We start from the raw sequence: 18,355 nt of genomic DNA, 5'->3' as shown, positions 1-18,355 counted from the left end.
GGAACTCACAGGTGTGTTGATGCTTAATTTGCTAATGTTTGGATGCTGCTACAGAAAAGCAAATTAGTATTCAGTTACTAATCAAATCTTGCTCTGCTCTGAAGCATGTAAACTAATGAAGTACCAACAAACGTGAAAGTGGCTGGAGAAAAGTGATAGTGCAGCATGAGTTCATTGAGTTCATGCTTCTCGTTTCTTTCCTGTGCTTCCACTATGTCAGATGTTTAGAAGTATCAGTGTGGCTAAAGCCCAGGTAAAGAGCTTGATCTGAGACGTAAGCTTGATGCTGAGAAGGAAAACACAGCCATTTGGAACATGTAGAGGTATAACATCTGTTTGTACCCTTTATCACAAGTGGAATGGATTATAAAATGACAAATGCTGGTTCTCTGCCAATCGGCATGTGCTCAGTTCAGTATTGCACAAAGCACACCAATTAGATTGAATACAAATGTTCCCTCAGAAAGATCACCTTGATTTAATTCTTTTCAGATGCATGAAGTAGAACGGGTCTGAGGCTCTCTGTTCTTTAAAGACTAAGTGCTGTATTTCTAGCTCTTGGCAGACATTGTCCACAAGTACTTCATGTTCCATTGGGCTTATGCCAAATTTAATGTACTGTGTGTACTGAAAGCATCAAAACCAGACTTTAATTTTAGACTTTACAGCTACCATTATTGATTTTTCTTAGAGCTGTTCCATCCAATCTGCTATCATTTTAATTTGTTTTCCTGCAGGACTTTGGGGAAGGACTTGACAGTTCTTTATCTGTGTGACATGGGACTGTTTATGTGAGTGAGAGCTATACATCAGACATCTTTGCAGTGGCTAAACTCTCCATTTATAGAACCTAAATCAGCACCACATTATTTCCAAACTCCTGTCTTGAATACTGACTGATACGCTGTGACTAAGGATAGTGTTATACAAACACACAGTATATCAACTGCCTTGCAAGAAACTTGATTATAAAAACCTGAGACAGGAATGTTGGAATCAGTTAAACATACCAATATTTGTGAACTTTCGTTTTGCGGTGCTTGCATGCTCTGTGAGTAGAAGTCTGCCTATAAGGCTTTGGAAAGGAAAGAGATAGGACAGAGAAACAGATCACAAATAGGAATTATGGTAGGTGGACAAAGAGGAAGGAAATAACTGAGGGAAAGGCTAGGGTATAGTAGCAAAACAGCTACAGTCATCAGGTCTGATGATCCGTGCCTGACAGCTGTATCTGCCTGCCTTACATTTTGGCTGTTCATCTTTTATTTTCAACCCTCGGGGCTAAGAAGCAGTGCATAAGTGTGGCTTCTGGCCAAGTGGCTCATAGCCCTCAAAGTAGAGCGGGATTCCCTTCCATTGTGTTGGTGTAGAGGAGCATGGCAGTCAGTGGAGCCTGGGTTTTCCCCCTCTGCCTCTTTTACTCCTACTGAACCTCCTGTTATTACATGACTGTTTCGGTTTCTGCTTTGCAACTTTAACCTTGTGCTAGTGTTGCTAGAGTAAAGGCATGCACTCAAGTGGGGAAGAGAGGCATCTCTTGATACAGAGAGCCTTAAAATCCCAAGGAGCTTTACACTTCCTTTTCATAGTCATTATTGTGATTGAAGTATGTAGGAATTCCTAGTTAGCCTTCATTGTAGGCTTAACCGTGATACTCAGTGGTTTTTGTTAGGCCTAACTCTTATGCTGAAGGATATGATTAAGTTTAACTTGGGTTGTCCAGTCCTCAGCCATAGTTTATAGTTCAGACTTTGCTTTGTTTTAAGGATGGTGATTAGTCTCTGTAAACTTTACTTAAGCTTTGCCAGTCTTCAGATACTATGCCACTGTCTTCTAAGACTGTGCTTTCTTTCCTTTACCTGTCTTCTCATTCTAACTTAGCACACGTGTGCTGGAGTCTTTGTTGAGGCCTGTTCAATTTCTGCAGTTTACCACTGCCAAGCAGTGCTAGAAGATGCTTTCCCAACCTGCAACCAAATGACCAGTTTGGAAGAATTACTGATAGCACTGATTACAGTAGCTGCAACTGGACTCTTAAGAGATGTTGATATCAGTATGCCCCAAGTTTTATTTTATCTTGGTTAGGGAAGAAATTTGCATTAATGTTAGCAAACAAACTGCACTTCATTTTTGCCTCCCAGAAGTGTTTTGGTCATTTTTACCTTGATGTCATTCCTCATAAGAAGATCTGGTGCTACATCATGCTGCAGAACTGAGTAGACTACTGGTGCTTGTCTTCCTCTTGTCACAAGTCCTAGACCCTCCCCCTGCACAGCAAAAACTATAATAGAAAAATTGTCCTATGGAGAAGTGTATGGGAAATGACTAAACTTGATGAACACAGAATAGGTTGTTGCAAGTATGCTTTTCTAACTGAGACAGAATTTGGAGTTCCTACTTCTTTGCTGTTATTGTGCTTGTTTTCAAGCTTAATTTTCAAACATCCTTCATATAAGCTTAGTATTAACTCAATATGCATGCTAATAGGATTATTGCTGCACTAAGCTGTCTTTTGTTGATGAATGTGGCTTTTGTTACCTAAAGGAACAAAATAAGTTGAATAGAAGAGCAAATACAAAGAAAACAAAATTATCTCCAAAGTTAAGAATAGAAGTAGGTATGTTCCCTTGTTTTTCATGATTAAACACAGCTTTCAAGTACTGCTTAGGGACAAACTCTCTTTGCTGTCATCTCACTATTAATTAGTCCATCATTTAAAAATGCATAACTTTTTTTTTTCTGGAAATGAACAGAAAACCCACTATATGAGAGGTGGTCCCAGCTCTCTTTTGTCCACTGTGGAACCTGCTAAATCGAGAAACAGACTGGGGTGTGAATCTGTGGACCCCATGGTTGTGCTTGGATGCAGGTCAGCAGGCAGGGCTGCTGCTTTTGCAGGCAATGGCATTTTGTGCTGCCTCCAAATTGTTAACTGCAGGATATGCTCCTGATATGTGTCAGTGGTAACAACTACATGCAGATGTTCCTGCAGGTTGTGAGAATGGGTGATAAATAACAGTTCTGTGATGCAGTGCTTCTGTCTTTGTATGCAAGCTCATGCCTCTGCACTAGTGGCCAGATTTATCAATGAACAGAAGAATTTTGTTTGGAAGGGAGCCCTGGAGATACCTGGTTTGGCTCCCCCTACTCGAAGTTACAGGAATAAAAGAGCTGGCTGTATTTTTCATGGTCTTGAATAGCATACAGCCAGGGTGTCTGCTGACAATACTTACCTGCAGCTGTCAGTAAATGTAAAACTTAGACTTATCCAATATAACTCCAGAACATGTTCTTTCAGCAGAGCTTGAGCGTGCTGAAACCAACTGACTGGTAACTAAATTCCTGGAGTAATTTTGAACAACTTGAGTAGCTGAGTTGCTCTGAACTAGGAATATTGACTGGACATGAGTGTACACTGTGTTCAAAGATATGTTATTCGTGCTTTTCTCAAAATACATTTATTCCAGTAGACGCTGAGCCAACATTGATGAACTTTTCCATTCTTTACAGTGGCTGTGAGCAACAGGTAGACTCCCCACCTCTGCCTCTCCCAGGTGACAGTTCTCAATTGCTGATGCTAATGTGGATGGGGCTTAACCATATGGTCTCACTCTGACTTTCTCTCGCAGTGTTGAAAAGTGTTGTCCTGTCTGCACTAGCAGCTAAACTGATCAGAACCCATTGTTGACAGCCACCATCATCAACAGGTCATTTTCCTTCTGCAAGTGTGGCTTTTGATTATGTATCGTAAATCCAAGTGGAAGTGCGGTTACAATCTCGCTCTTGGAGACGGTGAGTTTACATCTACACAGCTGCTTTACGAGACAGACTTTTCTACTTGCACCTGAACTTCTCCTCTAGGTGAAAAATTTAAAGGGAAAATCCCAGTAACTCTACTTCTAGAATTTCCGTGAAATAGACTCTTTATTTACCTCTTTACCTTTATAGACCTTTTATTTACCTCTTTAAGATCTTGGTTGAGATTAGTTGCTAGAAGTGCAAATGTAGGACGATACAAACTCTTAGTATTGTCTTGCTGTCACTGTCCCTAACGGTGTTTATTATCTAAATAATTATCTTTTTTTAAAGTAAGTACTAAGGTAAATAAAGAGAGAATGCTTTAAGTTGCTTTAAGAATGCTTTAACGTCTCTCTACAGCCACCACTCTCAGCTTTTATAAAGCTGCAGGTGATTGTTAGAGATGTGCGTCCAGAGCTGGACCAAATAGTACTTTCCCTTGCCCTAATTTTGGATTTCTACTGAAGGTTGTTTCCAGAGGCTCTGAGCTGATAGGATATATACTGCCTGTTGAGGGTGATGCCTTCTCTCTCATCTCCCTTGCTTGTGTACACACAAAGTCCCCTTTCCCTAGATCTACATTGTACAGTGCTGCACCTTTCTTTGCTCAAGACCTACCAACCAGAGTTTTTCCATGAGCTGAGTTTTCTCGCTAATGCGAGAGGAAGGAATTTAATGACAGGAGTTTACTAAGAGGTTCAGGGAGCCATGTATTAGGCTTTGTCACTAGCCTGACTATATACTCTTCTGATGTGCTAGACTTAAAATTCCTGCTTTCTGTACCTTTCTCTGTGCATGTATCTGTGGCTTGTCCTTTTTCCTTAGTGCTCTGGTCTGAGGACAACAGCTGCTGCCTCCCTTCACTATTGCTTGCTCTGAAGTAGTGATGTGGTGTTGTGAGGACATAAACTTTTCCTTACTTGGACCAGTTTTCATACCAAGTTAATTCTAGTGAAACTGAGAGTACAGCCTCAAGTACAATGGGTGTGATTAATAGTGAGAAGACTTTTGGCATATAACTTTGAAAATGTTTATAGTTCTGTTTTAGCTCTTGGGGGATTGAAGCAAATAGGCATGAGATGCTAATCATCATAATGTTTTTCATGATCAAAGATATCAGTACTTCAATGGCTGCTATTTTTGTTTCAACTGCCAAAGTCCTAAAACTGGTTATGAGCAGCCAGTATTGGTGATTAACAGCCCAAAAACATTTTAAGTATAGAAAACATCACTTCATTATTGATTTCACATGAGTTTCTGACTTGAATTCATCCTGCATTTTTCTTTTAATTTCTGGTCAGCTGTGTATTCCAGTGTGCCTCTCCATTTTCTGCCAAGTTTTCTATCATGAGTGAATTCTTGTTTCAGAATTACTTAACTCTGCCAGTGCATTTCAAGGTGAAGCTCAACAGATAAGTTCAGCGTGGTCTAGAGCTCTAATAGTAATGTAGCTGTTAGAGCTTTGTTTCATCAACTCAAGAGTCTCATCTGTTCAGAAGCAGTTTCTTTCTAATGAAATATGGTGGGTCAGAGGGGATTACATGTTCAAGTACTTGTGTATGAGCCAAAATACTTTTAAAGAGCTGTTATTAAGAGTATCATTCCTTAAGAGCTGTGAAGCTGGTGGCTTGAAAAGCTGGAAGGTACCTCGCATTTGACTGCTTTGTCTTTTCAGATAAACAGCAAACAACTTATATACTACAACCAATGCTGAGTGTTGTCTCTGGTGGTGCTGTAATTATTCTAGGGCTTATCCAAAATCAGAGCAGTGAATTAAATTACACATCCAGCCCAGATCTGCTCTAGTATAGTCTTGCTTAGGTAGGCCGATAGTGATCTTGCTTACGCTGGTTAATTCAGTTGCCTTCAATGCAGCTGAGTCCTTACTTGCACACACATAATTGTGCTCAGGTATCAGGTTTGGTGAGGTGACCTGGTAGATGTACAAAATCAGAGCTTTTGTATTTTAGTTTCTTTTCCCTTCCAAGTATTCTTTTGGAGGATTTTTGTACACACTATGCCTAGAAACAAAGTCCTGCTGCTCAGTACCATCAATCATCTATTAAACAGATGAGCTACAAACCTCAGTTTTATTTTGCAAAACATTGTGAAGGCTTATTATAATAATAAAAAGAGAGAGAACTCCATTTCTTGCTATGTTACTGTGCCAGGAAATAATCCTCACTCCCTGACCAGTTTTTTAGCTTTTCCAGCTATGGTATGATATAGTTTTTATTTTTTTAACAGTGGCTTTATTTAGATTATCCTTCCAAGGAATGGTTTTGGCACGCTTTAAGAGGACACTTAGGGAAAAGGAACTTGTTGCAGTATTCCAGTCTGTGTTAAATTTATAGGCTGTGAGTAGTGTTTTTTCTTTTTTTTTCAAATTTGACTAGAGATTTGTTTATTCCACAATAAAAGCAGTCCTTGGAGCATGCTGAGCTTGCAAGCAGTTATCTGAAAGGCTGTAGTTTTGTCAAAGGATGCAGTCTTCTGTATGCAGAAGCTGTTTTAGATTACTCTGTGCATTTCTAGTTGGAAAGAGACTCAATGTTGCTTCCAATGAACAAGAAAACTTTTCTAATGATCTTTGATTTCAGTTGGCTGACACTTCAGGGGGAGTTTCAATTGTGATTTTTCATTGCCCCTTTGTGTTAGGTCTTCTGCTATCTTCACGTAACTTTCATGTTCTGGACTTTTATTTTTGCTGGTAAAGGCAAGTTTGGCAGCTTCAATGTATACAGCTGGTATTGTTTTGGGGGTGGGGACTGCAGACTTTCTTGTTCTCTAATTTTTATGTTTTAGGTAGACTTCTATATCAAAAGTTAAGCAATAAGCACCATGCTATAACTTGAGGAAACAGATATTTAAATCTGTTAATTGGGACGTAACATGTGAGAATGTTGGGGTGGAAATAATATTTGTTGTGTTTCTATTAACATTATCATTTTGCCAGGTGAGAGAGGGTGACCAGAAAAGACAGGTCTAGATATAAAAAGAAATCCCATAATTCCTGAACTCACACCTTTTAATGTTAGGCACAATCCTGTTCTTAAAAGAAGAAAAAGATGCAGTTACTCCCAAGGTGGACTTTGGCAAATCCCAATCCAGCAACTATGAGCAGTCTTAGTTTTAATTCCAGAAACAGTAAAAACCAGCTCTCTGTTGCAACACTAGGAACGTGCAGCTATTCCCAGAAGTGGTGCTCTGCTTCATAGGCACTGAGCTTTAACTCAGTTCTCGTCAGGCAAGTTCTGGGACTGGAGCTTTGTGCCAACTTCTTTTTGCACTTCTGCATTTTGGCTGTGCTCATATCCTTCTCTTAAGCAATTATTTTTGTTAGATGTTAAATATGAGGAAAATTAAGTCAGATTTGGTTTTAAAGTTAAGGATTTTTTTAGAAGCTAGGTTCTCTGTATTTGCCTGTTTTTATTGGGGGTTATTGGATTTTTTTCTGCAATTAAAGTGAATTTCTTCCCTTCTAAGAAGGAAAAAAGCCTCAGCCAGCTTGGAAGTGGTTACTAAAGAAAAAAATAATTAACCTTAGAAACAAATAAAATCGGTTTGGGTATGTTCTGTAGCATTGATAGCATTTCAGTTGTTTGCTACTGCTGTCCTCACACCTTTTTGTCCTAGCAGTCATGTTTACAGACAAGGAATAAGTATTGTAAAAGAGAGGCTAGAGAAGGGTGAGTTTGTGACAATGCTGTGTTTATTTGTATAGTTCAGAGTTTATTTTGAGGATATGCAATTCACACACTTCCATCAGCGAAATCCTAAAAGTACAGATGACTTTAAAGAGTTTTAGTGCAACAGTGGCTGTGAAGCCAGAGGAAGCCTTTCCTTCGTGTTCAGAAAGTATGTGACTTCTACAGCTGGTATTGAGGTTGCTGAAGTGAGGCTGAGTGTGCTTGACAACTTGGTTTTGAAATTCTAAATGAAATGTCTGGCACTGAGTTGCATCAAGGCAGTACATGGTGCTAAAGGCAGCAGCTTGCCTATTGTCTCAGCTGATCAGCCCAACAAACTTGTGGCCTTCGTCGCAGTCCCCTGACACTTCATAATGAACTCATCTGGTTGTTTGATGTTAAACTCTACAATGACTTTGCTGTCTTGGTAGTTCTTTAGTTTTAGTATGCCTGTTGCATAGTTAATTACCTAAATGGAGTTCTTAAAATGTTTATTTTTACCTTGATTTTGCATTGGTCCAGGAGTTTGGATGTGGTCAGGCATCTCTGCTGAGTCTAGGTAGTAACTTCTTAATGTGTGCCAACTTATTAGCCCAGGTACTGTCTGTACCCTCTGCAGCTGTATGGCATTCTTCTGCTCTGCAAATGGATGACGAGACATCCTTCACCCAGGAGAGTAGCTCATGACAGGCAAAAAATCAAATGTGAGCAGGACTTCTACAAACCTTTATGACTGCGTGTGAATGAGGCACCGCTGTGCTCAGCATGAGCAGCTGTTAATTATTTAAAAGAAATGTTCATGAACAATTTCCATCTGAGAGGACTGGTCTGCTCCTAAAAACTTATAAATACTACTTCTGAAGAGCCAGATTCAGTACTGAATCAGTCAGTACTGAATGTCTGACTAAAAAAGGGCAAGTGAAACAGCTCCTTCACGCTAGATTATTACTTAACTTTGCCATACTAGAAAAACGAGACTTCAGATTTCTGTGGTACGCAGAGATGTGCCTGAAGATATCTGAGCAGTAGCATATTGGGAGCCTGTGTTGCTATCTGAGGTGCACACCATGGGTTAAAGTGAAGGCTTCTCTCAGCCTCTTTCCAACATTAGGAAAGGAAGAAGTCCGTGTGATATTAACCAGTCATTTTGGTTAATGAATAAATGCATGCTGTAAATCATGTGAAATTGTTTTCAAAACTGAAGTACTACTGTGTTCTAAACTGTTCTGGTACAGCTTAAAAATTACCTAGTTGTGGTGCTGTCAAAACTGCAACTTTGTGTGGCTGTATGCTCTTTTTCGATGTATTTGCCCAATGGTGTTTCCTATTTCCTGAAGGGAAAATAATTTCTTGGAGAGAAAATGAGTAATTCTTTGCTGCTTAAAGCCTGCTTCTCGGTGCATTCAGGTACAAAGGGCAAAGCCCAGGGTAATTGGTAGAAATGAGTTTGCAAGTGTTAAGATACTTTTGCATCTGTTTACCTGTCAGATAAATGCCTGAAATGGGAAAGAAATGTAGATTTTTTTTTTTTTTCTTGCATGCATGGGCTAATTCAAATCTAGTCCAATCTGTAACTGCTCAACTACACTTGGATTTGCTACTTCTTTAGGTAACTTTGAAATATGAGCTGGTTTCTACAGAGAACCAGAGGCCTAGCCAGGATACAGCTTTAAGCATGTGAGTTTTTTCAGAAGAAATTATTGAGCTATTTTGCTTGGGAATATTGTGGGAAATGGAGTAAACTTGCATTGGATGATGAGAACTATACTGAACTTATGTCCCTAAACCTCAGTTTTAGGGATGGTATAAATTTCTAGGCCAAATCTTGAAGTTTGGTATTCACATAGGATTCTGAGTTTGGTGGATGAAGAAATAACTGGGGTTTTTTTGTCTCCAGAAGCAATTTCCTCACTGGCAGAGTTACCGAGAGTCAGAGTGGTGTCTTGCTAACATAATTTCATTATGGTTAGTGATGTGGTTTAACATCACTGAAAATGCAAGGGCAGCCCATGAAACTACCAGCTGCGTAGCAAGTGGTGCACACTTTGTTGCAGGAAAAGTGTTCTGCCACGGTGACTGTCAGTATCCTTCTACCAATTTAAAACTACTTTTCTCTTAATATGCTAGACTTTGACATACTTTGAGAGGACTAAAAGCATTCTGAGGAGCATGGCTATTAAAAAAACCCAAAAACATCATCTTGGTACAAAAATCCCTTTTGATGTTTTTAGAAAATGGATCTTTTATGGCCCACACACTTAAGTATTTTTCTATCAGAGTTCTGGTTCTTAGTGATGACTGTGCTAGCTTAAAGTTGCTGTATTCTCTTATTTCAAGGTAACCTTTTTCATTATGTGTAACAAGTTGAGAACTTGAAACTAGTGATACCTTAAAGTTCCAACTGGAAGTCAAATATTAAATATAATGATTTCTTTAGTTCGTAATTACAACTGGACCTTGTGTTCAGACCAAAGTCTCTTGGGTCCCTATGGAAGTAGCACAGCTCCATCTCCATGACTGATGTATTCTGCCCTTGACTGGTTTTTTTTTGTGTGGTAGAATGTTTGTCACAATAATGCCAAATGTTGTATGTGGTGAGCCAAGAGTTCCTGCCTGTTCTCTCTTTGTACTTCTAAACAAGAAACTGGATTCCTGTCTCAACCAAGGAGTAAAATTTGATGGTGTCCTTAGTGCTGGATTTTTACTACTCTTTGGGAATGACCTTCTATAGTTAAGTGTTAGTGTCTGCATAGAGGTGAAGTGCAACTGCCTGTTTATTTTTATAAGCGGCAAAGCTCTTATCCAAATTGGATTAACAGTGTTAGGAAGTAAAGTGTTGCTCCTCTCTAGATATGCTAAATCATGCACTGCCTGTAGGATTATAAAGGAAAGAAAAAGATATCATCAAATGCATGGGATTTCTTTTTCTCTGAGCTTTAATAAACGGAGCAGGTAGGTGATCTAACATGCAGAGGAGAAAGATGTTTGAACTTCAGCCTGCTTTAGTTGCTGGCTGTAGGAGGCGATTAACATGTGAACTTAAGTGTGCAAAAAGTTAGTTTTGTGTTTATATATAAATACAAGTTGTATTAGCATAAAAGCTGGTTCACCTTACTCTTTAAGGGACAGATTTTAATGTTTCTGGAGATATTTCAATATAACTTTATTAGAAACCTATTGCATATGCAAATCCATTCTTATTCTTTTGGGTTGTTGCCTAAAGTAACCTTTGTTCTGTACTTGAGCTCATACAACACTATGTAAAATATTCCTAAAAAGACACACTTGAACATCAGAAATACAGGAAACTGAGGTACTGAACCAGCCATTTATATATAGGGCTGTAATATATCCAATGAGACCACTATAAAAACCTGACACTTGGCTTGCAGAGAGTAGGCAGACCTCTGACAGCTATTCAGAGGTATGTAGGTCATATGCTTTTATATGTAAATGCTGGAGGTGATATGTTTAGAAAGGACCAGATTTTGTCCCTTACATAAAGACTATCCAAAGTTTGGAGCTGAGGAGTGCGAATATAGTAAGATGGTACATCTATTAGCAGTGACTTACAAGATGTTCAGGGATGAGCTGCAGTCCTGGGACATTAACATGCAGAGGTGAGGAGAGCAGTGTGGAGGTTATCCCGCACTACTTTTACTGGAATTGCAGATGAACTATAGTTGAAACCGTGAGTGAAAACAGTCTAACAACGGTGTAGTGAAGAATTTAGGATGAAGCAGAGGGAAACCATATTGGATAAACTTGGCTTTTGTGCTTCATGACTTCTCTTGACGGAAAAGGTACTTGCCTTATTCCAGGATATCCATTTGTGTGATGTGGAAGTTGAATAGAAACTGTACTGAATGCGTTTTAAATTTCGCCTGCTGTAGATATTTTTCCTAGACTGTTGAGTGTGGAGAGCCAGGCAATTATAGCTGAATTTCTATAACTGTGAATACCTTTCCTGGCTTTTTTTCTAATAATCTATGTGAAATGTTTTTCATCACTGAAAGTGAGGCGAAGATACATTAATACTTCTACAATTGTCTGTCTTAACTTTCGCTGAAGAAGTCCATGGCCAAATGGGAATGAAAACTTTCAGGTAGCACAGGTTCAGCTAGTTCTGCTAGAAGGTACCTTCAAAGTTTTGCAAGCAGTAAAACCATGTCTTGGAAATTAATTCAAATGAGGCTTCCCTTTATTTAAGGAAAAACATAATACCTGATGCTCAGTGAATCAAAAAAAAAAAAAAGCAGAACTACATCTAAAAAGGTTTTTTTTAAGAAATGTTTGTCCATAGCCTAGGTTAATTGAACTTTCATGTAGGCTATTTGACTTGCAGAGTTTTTAAGATCCAGCAATGTTCTTGGAGAACTTTAAAATATTTTTTTACAATAACTGTTTCCAAGTGCCTGGGAAACACGAATTTACTGTCTTGGAAAGAAGTCTGGTACAACTACATCTTCATGTTTCTGACTTAGATGGTTTATATCATTTAGACCTTTTGGAAAACAACTGTTTTCTTGAGAATGATGCTTTACCTGTCATCCTCTGTCTTGGATTTTTTTTGGAATTTAACATATCTGATGCTTCACACTGTTCTTGAGAAGCCAAGTGAAGGACTGTCTTAAGAGCAACTCAGTGTCTTAACTTGGACAACGATTTCTGTGAATAGGATTCTGTAGTGTCGCTGCTGAACTGCTTATTGGGACACATTTCTCTTGTGAAGCTGTTATAAAACACGGGGTATGTTGTGGATCTCACCCTTTGAAGTGTTTAATCAGCCCAAACAATCTTTGGTGTGGCTACAGCAAGCTCTCTGCAGTAATTTTTGCCAATTATTGTATTTTAAGCGAATGTTGAATCAAGCAGTCACAGGAAGGCTGAGAACAAACATGGTGTTCCAGACTGGTCTACAAGCCTGCTTGTCATCTGCAGTTCTCCAGCATTCAGTACTGCTTTCATGTTTCTTGAGAGAACCTGCAACATGAGAGGCTGTTTCATACCTAAAGATCCCTGTCTTCTGTAGTAACAGTTTGATATTTGGGAAACCAACTCCTGCTTTCAGGAGGTTGGAGTAAATGACCTCCTGAATTATCCTGTGGTTCTGTGAAGTCCCTTTTGAGGAAAGGAATTGACTCGGCTTCTTGGAAATGCCACAGCATGTTAAGAATCAGTGGTTGTGCTGTCCTGTACGGACTTCTTTATTCCCGCCTGAGTTTCCGTCAGCTCATAGTAAGGTTCATTTTGAAACGTGTGCTCAGTCCAAAGATCAGAAATTTTATGTGCATTTTTCTTGATGGGGGTCTCTTCCCTAGGAAGTTCATAATACTGAGTTAATACAGTGCTGAAAGCTATATGTGCTTACTAAAGCAGAGATCAAACTGAAAACAGAGGACCAATTGGGAGTTTTTTTTTTGGTCTGCAGGGTGGGATAAGCATTGATGGTAACATGCTGTCCTTGAATAGAAGGGCTTCCCTGGTGTACCTGAGGAGAAGACAGAGAAGGATCTAAGGGTGGAATAGGACTTTGTAAGAAATGCTCATCAGATTTGTGTCACGGGAAGTGCCTCTGCAACATGATGATTTGTTGCCTCTCTGTAACTAGGCTACCGCAGCTTCAGCAACGAGTTGCTTAAGGATCACCATGGTGGTTGGATGACAGACATTTTAGAGTTGGCAAATCTCTTGGAAGGACAATATGCTGTGCCTTAAGATCTTGAGGTTCCACTTAGGTTTTCTTTTTACTCAGGTGTCCTGCAAATCTAATTAGCCTCTCTTACCCCTTCCAGAAGTGGTCAGTGTGAAAGAGTTCATAAAGTACCATCTGCCTTTCATGTTACAGAAACTTGAGATGCAGAGAAGTGTTCTTTTCTGAAAGCTCTAGCTTTAACAATGGACTTTTGTTTGCTCAGCCCTTACAAGACTTTTCTTCTTGCCACAAGGCAGCACACAGTAGGCAGGGGATTAGGTCATTTCCTTCCCTCCTCCTCTTCCTGCAGATTATTTGATTAACATTTCTATTGTGTACTCTAATTAGCATGTTCTTGGCTTCAGACTGTCTTCCCCCCCCCCAATCTCCTTAAAACACTCTAGTATGACTTTATTAACTGTGTAACATGGGAACTCCTTGCAGAGATTACATGTGACATAACACAATGAAAGATTAACAGGGCTGGCAAGTCAGTAATTCTCTCCATCCTTCTTCCCTCATGTACCTGAGGTTAACCTTCTGGGACCTTCCCAAAAGTGTTAATACTTTGTAATGTGTGAAATATTCATCTTTTTTTAATATCATTTGCTTTGATCAGAGTTCAGCCACTGACTTAATGGGAAATAGAGTTAAGGTGGTGTATAGTCCGTGTTCAGCCTTCAGTATTGAGTATACAAATACACTTCCCCCTTGGGACAGTAACAGATTGTAGTCTTCCACATTTTTGCTCTTTCTCAATGTTTCCTTTAGTCTCTGTTCCTCTGTAGCCTGTCTGCAGCAATTTCAAGTACTTTTGCTGTGTGAGGGTTTTATTCCATTCCTTGCCTGTTTTGCTAAATAAAATTATCAACAGACATGTTTAAAATGTCCGTCTTGAAATCCAGCAGTCATCCGCTGATCAACTCTAGTATCAAGAGCTTGCCATTCAGACTTCTCGGCTCTCTGCATACCAGAGGTCACAGCATTGCCCTTTGTCCCTATCTGCAAGGCTGTGTTTTTAACTGATACAGCTAGAAATGCTTTCCTCCTCAAAGCTCATTTTGAATGTCATGTGAAATCACGTAATTATATCAAACTATACTGCATCGCTTGTGAGTCAGGTAGAAGAACATGACGATACAGCCCTTTATTTCTTGAACAACTTCAAGGAAAGAACCTCCCCTGCAGTTAAGCATCACTTCATGAAATTAGCAGTGATATCTTGGGCTACGAATTTCATTGTTTTAGTCTGGCATGGTCGACAGCATCTCTGCTCCAGGAAAAGTCTGATAGCTTGCCTAGCGACAGCATGCTTGAGACATTTGCCTCTAGTCTTCAAGGCAGAGGGTCGTTCTTGTGTGGAGTAGAAATCATTAAACTGTCCTCTTAATAAAAGACAATGTTGACACAAGAACAGATGAGTAGAGCATAGCTGTGAGTAAACATGGACAGAGAAACAAAGTGGTTCAGTCTCAGAAGGGTGAGATTCAGAGGCAGACGCATAGCTGTGTGGCTAAGTGGCAACATAAACCCTCAAAAAATTCCTTTGAAATGGGACACCATTAGCTATGAAAAGGGCATTATGTGGTATATTTGCCTGAGAGCAGGAGACTGTGCTGCAGAATACCATAGATATGAAGGCAGGTAGAGATAAGGGTTGTTATCTGTGGAAGGCTGGGTTGGGCAGTAGAAAGGCATATCCACCTGCAGTTGCTCACTCAGAGTGGCTGCAGCATAAAGTAATCCACACGCTTATTAAACCTGGACTGTGAACAGTGTCATCTGTAAAATGGGAAAATAAAGGAACTCTAGAAGCAAATTAGTCATTCGTTCTGAAAAGCAGAACTTAAGCTTCTGACACAGTGCAACTCAAGTGTTAGGGCTTGTGTGAGAACAGTAATGCAACTGTGAGTGGTCATACTGATGTAACTTATCACTACAGTTAAATACCTGAATACACAGAACCTTTTGTGCTCTTGTTGCTTTATCTCTGTGTTGATATTAATACAGTCCTCATGTAGTTTTCTCCTTTTAAAAAACCCCCCAAAAATCTAAACAAACCAGCCACAAACCCAAACCTTTAGCCCTAATTAAAACAGCATTAAAGCTACTGACCTTGTATAGGCCAGGGCTCAGTATAAAATACTTGAAGATAACGGGGGAGGTGGGATTGGGTGACTCTTCTACTGCAGTAAAAGGTGCCATTTTAAGGTTCTGCCAAGTTATCATTGGAAAAGCTAGGTTCACATGCCAGCAGTGTGAGGCTGTTGATTTTTGGCAGGGAAGAAGCTTCAACTTTAATCTCAAGATGTGACTTGATGAGTCTCTAGCTTTACTGATTGATTCAGAAGGTTTTTATCTCCTCAACTGATTGTGAAACTGAGGATTTACAGAATAAACCCCCAAGCAGATAAGAAAAACGATTTGTGTTAAAATAGTTGAGTTTTGTGTGTTGTTTTGGGTTTTTTTTCCCTTAAGCCCTTTACTAGTTTATCAATCTGATAGCTGTGATAATGACCATTCTATCTCAGATCAGTATTCAATAGCATGAGGTTTTTTGGTGACCAGAAGAAGAGTGAAGCCGAGAACACCTGTGCACTGATGTTTATCCAGGCACTTCTCAGTGTTTAGCAGCTGTGACTCAGTCACTTCATGGAGCAAAGGGATATCTTTGTGCTTAGCAGCCTATGGGTACTTGTGTTGTCCAGAATATCCTATGGCAGGCAAGGTGTTCTGCAGTTGAGTTTTCAGGTAGATGACGAGATCCTGTAACAGGACAGCCTTACGATATTACTTGGGGAAAGATTGGCTGTGGAGTACAGGTTGAGGGGAGAAAAAACAGGTATGCATTTGCCACATTTTCAGCAGTGAGTCTGAGTTGTGCAGAGCTGCAACTCATGCTGTGTTATGTCATCATGAACAAAAAGCTCATTCGGCAGCATTTGAGTGCTGCTGAGTAATACCCCTGCCTTCCCGCCTTCGGTTCTGCTGGTACGACTGCGTGGCCGTGCGTGAGCTGAACTGGGAGACAGATCCAGATGAAAAAACAACCAAATAAGTTAAACTGACTTATAAAAGCATGGATAGATCAGGGAAACCAATCCATAAAGATGTGCTTGCAAAATTAAGGTGGCGAGTCTCAAGGAAGGAGCAACAGAAGCGGGGAGCAGTAGTCACCTGTAGAGCTTGATCTCAAGTGTCAGCCTGCATATACATTGCCTGAGTCAGGGTAACCACTCACACCTCCTTGGCCCACTACAACTGTGATGTAAAACTTGATACAAAGATTAGGCTACTGTGTCATATGCTTGCAGCAACCTGGGAGTATTTGCATGATGCATTTTAAGAGATGGTAACTTGGAAGCTGTGGGAACTTGATCACCCTTTTATGGCTCAGACATTTAAATTACCCTATCTGCTGTCTTGATGCAGTGATTTTAATGTTAGTGGAATAAGGAATGAGCTGAGAAGCTAGTACATGCAGATTTGCCTTTCTAAACATGCATCCTACAGAAATGAGCTGTTGGAGCATCACTGGCCATGGGAGTCCAGTACACACTGGTGGTGTCTGCAGGTGTATCGGGTCTCCAGTTCTGTAGTATTAGTGAGAACAGGGATAGCAATGCCTGAAGAGTTTCTGCTGGTTTAAATCTTAACTGTATGAAGAAATCACTTTTTGTGTGGGAGGTGAGGAAAACTAGCTGGGTTAATAAATTATGATTAGAAAAGAAATAGAAGAAGAAAGAAGGTATAGCATGCATGGGTACAGTTATGTAAGAGAAGCAGAGAAGGAAATAGATCGACGTTTCTCCGAGAACCTCATCCACAAAAGCTGCCAGGAAATTGGGCTGCAAGATCGTTCTCAACACACCCTTCACTTCCTCTTTTCCTTTTTGAGGCCAGAGATGGATGAATTTGTGGAGCGGGGAGCGGGATGCAGACTCTGACTCCAGCCAATGGCGCGTGGCGCAGTGGTGTTTACCTAGCTTACGCAAGGCAGAGCCAGCCCCTCTTTAGTCAGAAGGCACTACCCACTGCTTAAGTAAAAGCACAGAGAGCAGAGGCACTCAGTCTGGCAGTTGCTGGGGGTTTTAAAGGAGTTGGTGGATTTCAGCTGGTTTTAAATGAGACCGAAGAGGTGGATTGTTTCTTCTCTGCTGTGTGGAAGTACTGAAAGGACAAAAAGATACTGGTAAGTACTCTGCATGCCATCACTTTTCCCTCCTGGTGTTGTATTGTTTCAGTCTCTCTTCTAAAAGCCGCCTTGGTTGCAGTTTTTTAGTGAGAAGTTGAAAGATAGTTCAGTCGTGTAGTTGAAAGGGAATCTATGAACAGGCAGTGTGTCTGCAGGCTGCTCTTCCACCTAAAATAGGACAGACAGAGTGCATAGTATAATAATTGCTTCTTGTTTGTAAGAAGCATCAGTCGTTTCCCATTTGTAGGGTGCAGAGCAAGATGCCTTGAAGCTGTCATTGTTGCTTAGCAAAATCACACCAAGGGGAGTTTCTCATAAGGCTATTAAATATTTGAGTTGTCTCCACCAAAAAAAAAAGGCTTTAAATGTAACTGTAATTCTTATTTTTGCAAAATGCCACAGTATAGTATGTGAAGAAGGCTTTGGTGTAATACAGACGCCTATTTAGCTGATACTTTGGTACATACACTGCTTCATCTGGAGGTCAGAGGCTCATAAAAAGCAACACGGTAACGTTCAGATCTGTAGAACAAGAAGTCATTGTGGTTTCCCGCGAGCACAGGGTACTCAGCTGTGTATTCTAGTTCAAGTGTTTCAGACAGTAGGTCTCCCCGGCCTCGGTCATCAAAGCATAAGAAGCTTTTGGACAGTTAGGACTGCTTGTTTTTAAGGTAATGCTGTGTAATTTGTCTGAAGGCAGTAAAGAAGATAATTTTAAAGGATCCTGACTGCGAAGTTCTGTATCAGAAATGTACTTTGTACAATATGGGAAAAGTTTGTTGTTTTCCTGCTTGTGTTTTTCCAAGGCACTTCCTCAAGATAAAAATAGGTAGTGCTATGGCTAGCAAACACCTTATATTGTTCTACTGTCATGCCTCTGGCCTGTTGTTTTATGGCTTCATGCATTACAGGTGATATAAACAATCTTCATTGATAACCTGAATATGAAATCAAACCTATCCCTTTTTAATCAAACCT

At 40.0% G+C, this 18,355-nt stretch overlaps 1 protein-coding gene across 5 annotated transcripts in view; it reads left to right on the top strand.

Annotated features, from left to right (window-relative positions):
* Positions 1-18,355, top strand: part of PELI1 (pellino E3 ubiquitin protein ligase 1) — a 44,659-nt gene that overhangs the window by 9,874 nt on the left and 16,430 nt on the right. For 2 of the 5 annotated variants that reach the window (XM_061989176.1, XM_061989175.1), the window contains exon 2: positions 3,630-3,792. The exons of 2 other annotated variants lie outside the window; for them this stretch is intronic. In XM_061989176.1, the coding sequence (XP_061845160.1) occupies positions 3,741-3,792 (52 nt within the window). In that variant the 5' untranslated portion in view covers positions 3,630-3,740. Of the gene's footprint in view, positions 1-3,629; positions 3,793-17,235; positions 17,375-18,355 lie in introns of those variants that run through there. One more of the 5 variants, XM_061989180.1, reaches the window with a different exon arrangement.

This window comes from Colius striatus, chromosome 2 (genome assembly GCF_028858725.1).
Source record: "Colius striatus isolate bColStr4 chromosome 2, bColStr4.1.hap1, whole genome shotgun sequence".
NCBI classification, from domain to species: Eukaryota; Metazoa; Chordata; class Aves; order Coliiformes; family Coliidae; genus Colius; species Colius striatus.
This window is presented reverse-complemented; position numbering and strand designations above follow the sequence as displayed.